We start from the raw sequence: 4433 nt of genomic DNA, 5'->3' as shown, positions 1-4433 counted from the left end.
CAAGGCATAAGATCTCCGCAGGTATTCAGCACGACCTGCCATTAATGCACGAGGCTCCCTCAAGTCTCCGATGCACTCAGTCATTTAATGAACACGGCCCAAGACGATCTCCGGATCACTGAACCATCAGAGCGTATGGCTCTCTCTGACCGCCGGTTCATTCGGTAATAAATGCACTTACCATCCACGGACCCCAGGCCCACCATGGCCGGCGGTTCAACCACTTCAACAGGTCCGATCGACCGTGACAACTCCCTGATTCCGGTCTGATCCGGTCCCGTTCTCCATCACGCCATTAATGGGCCAAATCGTGCCCAATTATTACAGAACGGGACAAACCTACTGTCACCTCCCAGGTAACCGAATCCTCCTATAAAAGGGAACCTGGGGGGAGGGGGGAGGACTCTCAGGACCCTTGGGACTGAACCCTCTTGGACAGTACAGATACAATGGATGACATCATCTTCTTCATCTTCTTGATCTAATCTAAATATTCTGGCTGTCTTCTCCACATACGGGCTTCCCTGCTCTCTCCACATATTGGCCCCCTCTGACTTAGGCATCGGAGGGCCGGCGCCGGGGAGCCCGGCCACCGGTTCTTCCTGCAGGACTCGCACCCCACAGTGGAGGACGCCACCAGCCGGCGCACCGTCGACCACCCTTCCAGCGGCGGAGCTCTGCCCCTCCAGGAGGACGCCACCAGCCGGCGCACCGTCGACCACCCTCCCGGCGGCGGAGCTCTGCCCCTCCAGGAGGACGCCACCAGCCGGCGCACCGTCGACCACCCTCCCAGCGACGGAGCTCAGCCCCTCCAGGAGGACGCCACCAGTCGGCACGCCGTCGATCGCCGCCCCTGCGGCGGAAGCCCCTCCTTCCCCGGCTTCGCGGCGGCCCCCGGGTCCAATTTCCAGCAACAGTACGCTTTAAACATGCATGGAAATTTTATGCACACACAAGTCGACAGACCCCGTCTGCATAAAAATTTCCGCATAAAAGCATCTGAAAAGTAACATTGTTCCAGATCTCTCTTTAGACTTCCAAATATATATGTATATATGGGAAAAATACCAACAACCTCAATAGCAAGGCTACCATTTTTTTTATAAAAAAAACAGCTTTCACCCACGGCCGGCCTGGGAGGGTGCCATTCCCGATCTCAGAATATTCGAGTTAGGATTAGTGGCGGTGTAGCCTTTTAGATTAAATACGTATTCAAAAAGATTAATGGGACTGCGGATTGTGTGGTCTTATATGTGGCTACTCATTTCGAATGTGCCCTATGAGTGAGAAGGAAGTTGCCTTGGATCTTTCGAAATTTGTTATTTTTGGTTTTATTGAATGTATGAATACCAGGGGTCCAAAACTGTATCAATTATCCTTTTTATATTTTTTTTACATACAGCTTCGTTCTGCTCTTTCTCCCATCAAATATTCTTAAATAACCCTATAATAATATCTTCTACACACCAAAAACATGAACAAGAAAGAAGAATTCGGCTTGAACACGACAAAATAATTACATGGCACTGACTTCTTATCATACCTGCAACACCATAAAGTCAAATAAAAACTAAAACAAATCACACATATTTCATACTTTATTCCCATCTAATTCATGTGGCGGCAGCGGCATCAGCAGCAGCAGTAGAAGAGATGAAATCACGAACCTCTGCGAACAGGGCCTGCCTTCTGACAGGATCAAAGAGCTCAATGGCATGGAACCCTCCCTCATCCAGCTTAGCCACCACACTCACGCCTTCCTCCTCCAGCATCTTCACGAACGCCCGCTGCCTGTCGATCAGGGGATCCCCTTGGCAGCCCTTCACCATGCAGCTGGGAAGCCCAATCGGCCGAGGAGGCGGCGCCGCCACCGGGTTGCAGAATTCATGGTCTCGGTCGGCCCCTTTCGGTAGCGCCAGACGCCACATCATGTCGTTGGCGCGGAGGGGAACGACCGGATCCTCTTCCGACGCCGACTCGGAAGGGGTTCTCTCCGCCCCTCCAAAGTAAGGCTGGTTCAGGATCAGTCCAACCAGCCTTACGGGCTGCAGCTCCAGGGCCACGGCACGCAGCCCGGCGTGGTAAGCCATATTGGCCCCGGAGCTGCTGCCCATCAGAAAGCAGCGGGAGAAGTCCCCGTGGCTCGTTAGCCACGGCTCTCCCGCTGCCGGCTCCTGGGCCTGAGCCTGAGCCTGGACCCAGAGGACCGCCTCCACCGCGTCCTCGTAGGCCGCAGGGAGCCGGTGCTCCGGGGCGAGACGGTAGTCGAGAGAGATGACCAGCGCGGGGACGGCTGTGGCCATCTGCTCGCAGAATTCATGGTAGAAGACGGAGGCCGTGCTGAATACCACGAAACCGCCGCCATGGGAGAAGATGACGATGGGGAGCTTCTGGGCGGAGGGGAGATTGGGACGGTAGATCCGGATAAAAGTCTTGTGAGTGGGGTTGAGAGGGATGTCTTTGGAGAGGACGGAGGAGGAGTCGGGGTGGTGGTCGACGGTGGGGGGAGCGAGGGGGACGGTGGGACGGGATATAGTGCCGTCCGGGTGTTCGACGATTTGAAGGAAGAGGCTGGTGCCCTTGGCCGGGGCAGGGGCTGCGCCGCCGACGTCTCCCATCTTTAGGACTCCGGGTGTTCCGCTTGAGTTGGGCGTGGAATTAATGGGAGAAGCTGTGCACCACAAAAATAAACAAAAGGAGTAGCTGGAACTCGTGGCAGGTGTGACAGCAAGAAGACAATGACCACTATTGCAGTTTTGGACTGGTCAATTCTGTTCTATTTTAATATTTATAAGTTCCACTGTTTGTTGTGAGAATCCGTGCGGACGTGTGTTTAGTCCCACATCGGTTATTCGCTGGGTAGATCTTGGATACTTATACAGAATTAAGGAATCCAAACAATACCTTCCAGCTAGCCATTTTGGGTGAAGTCCTGAGTTGTTACAGATGGTATCAGAGCGGATCCGGCTTATAACTTATGTGAACTAGGAGACACTGCAGCACGGATCCATTAGGGTTGACCACGGACCGATCGTAGTGTTTGTGATTAGATTTGAATGGATTTGAACCCTTAGCCTGACGAGGATGCCAGGGCTTGAACGGAGAAGTATGTGAGGACCCGTGCGGGCGTGTGTTTAGTCCCACATCGGTTATTCGCTGGGTAGATCTTGGATACTTATACAGGATCAAGGAATCCAAACAATACCTTCCGGCTAGCCATTTTGGGTGAGGTCCTGAGTTGTTATATTTATGGAAGTTAAATAATACCTTTTTATGTTTCATATATATAGTGTGAGGTGAAAATAGTGATTTAGTGGACAGTAATTTGGCCAAGTGATGCAACTTTCCTCGCTACTATATCCATTATTTTCCATTATAAACAATAAATATAATGATTATTATTTTTAATTTCGGATGATTAAGGTTTGGACAAAATTTAGAGCAAGATGTACTGCTATAAGTTATTATATTGTTATGATAGTCACGAATGGAATCTATGAAACTGGATTATGAGAGATGAGTTGGGGTTTCGCTTCTCTGCTTCGCAACCATAGATCTTGAATTCGAGTTATAGTTCGTATGTTCAAGTATTTGAGCCTGCATGATTATAGAGTGGATGGATCTCTCTCTCTCTCTCTCTCTCTCTCTCTCTCTCTTTCTTTCAAAGAAAATAGAAGGGAGAGGAGGATATGATATTCTTGAATACAATTGGCTGAAACTTGCAAACGCTTGTAACGAACTTCTTTTGTTCTAAATCATTATCATATTTCTAATGGTGTTAATAAGTGGTCCTCCAGTGAGCAGGACTAAGCTCAAGCTTCATTTATTTTTTTAACTGAATTGAACTTGAGCTAGTTTATAATTTTAGTTTAGAGATAAATTTGATTTATTTATGAATAACTAATTTAAGAGAGAGAGGCTTTCACATGCATATTACACGGAAATAAAATGTGTTTCCTCAAGTAGGCAAATAGAGGACTGGTATGATTGTGAAATTTAGTGCAGTATATAAGGTGATTGAATAATGACCTGTCAAACCAACATTAGTTATACTCAGGAGATTTTTTTTGTGAGCAACAAGGGATATTTTAAAGCATTTTTTTTTTGTCCTGAGATCAGAAAGGTCCAATTTCTGCCCATCAAGAGATAGGGGTTTCAGTCTTGACGTAAGGTCATTTCACATCTTTTCAGACACGAAAAGTTAGAGGAATAGCGATAGAGATTAGTGCTTAATCTTTCTTTTAATAAAGATTTACTTTATCTTTATGGAAATTTTTTCCATGTCACTTTCAGGAGGATATGCATTTGCCTTCTTAATCTTTGGGTGGGGCAAAAGCGCCATTCGGTCCTACAGCCGGAAAGGACCTCTACATTCTTCCAATTAAGAAAGATAAATCCTATTTGGGATGAATGTTTTAATTACTATACTTGGA

The 4433-nt window shown here is 48.0% G+C and overlaps 1 protein-coding gene across 1 annotated transcript; it reads right to left on the bottom strand.

Annotated features, from left to right (window-relative positions):
• Positions 1-1356: 1356 nt before the first annotated feature.
• On the bottom strand, positions 1357-2725 carry LOC103710639 (carboxylesterase 1). Its single transcript, XM_008796456.6, has one exon. The coding sequence runs from the start codon at positions 2616-2618 to the stop codon at positions 1614-1616; it is 1005 nt and encodes a 334-aa protein (XP_008794678.4). The 5' UTR covers positions 2619-2725; the 3' UTR covers positions 1357-1613.
• Between the last annotated feature and the right edge of the window lie 1708 nt (positions 2726-4433).

Source organism: Phoenix dactylifera, chromosome 16 (assembly GCF_051530095.1).
Source record: "Phoenix dactylifera cultivar Ajwa chromosome 16, Ajwa_hap1_PhDact_Kaust_v1.1, whole genome shotgun sequence".
NCBI lineage: Eukaryota > Viridiplantae > Streptophyta > Magnoliopsida > Arecales > Arecaceae > Phoenix > Phoenix dactylifera.
The sequence above is the reverse complement of the archived record's forward strand: the minus strand, read 5'-3'. Positions and strand labels throughout refer to the sequence as shown.

Excerpts from the sequence above, each read along its gene's own strand:
- LOC103710639 (XM_008796456.6), bottom strand. The coding sequence starts at position 2,618 with ATGGGAGACGTCGGCGGCGCAGCCCCTGCCCCGGCCAAGGGCACCAGC.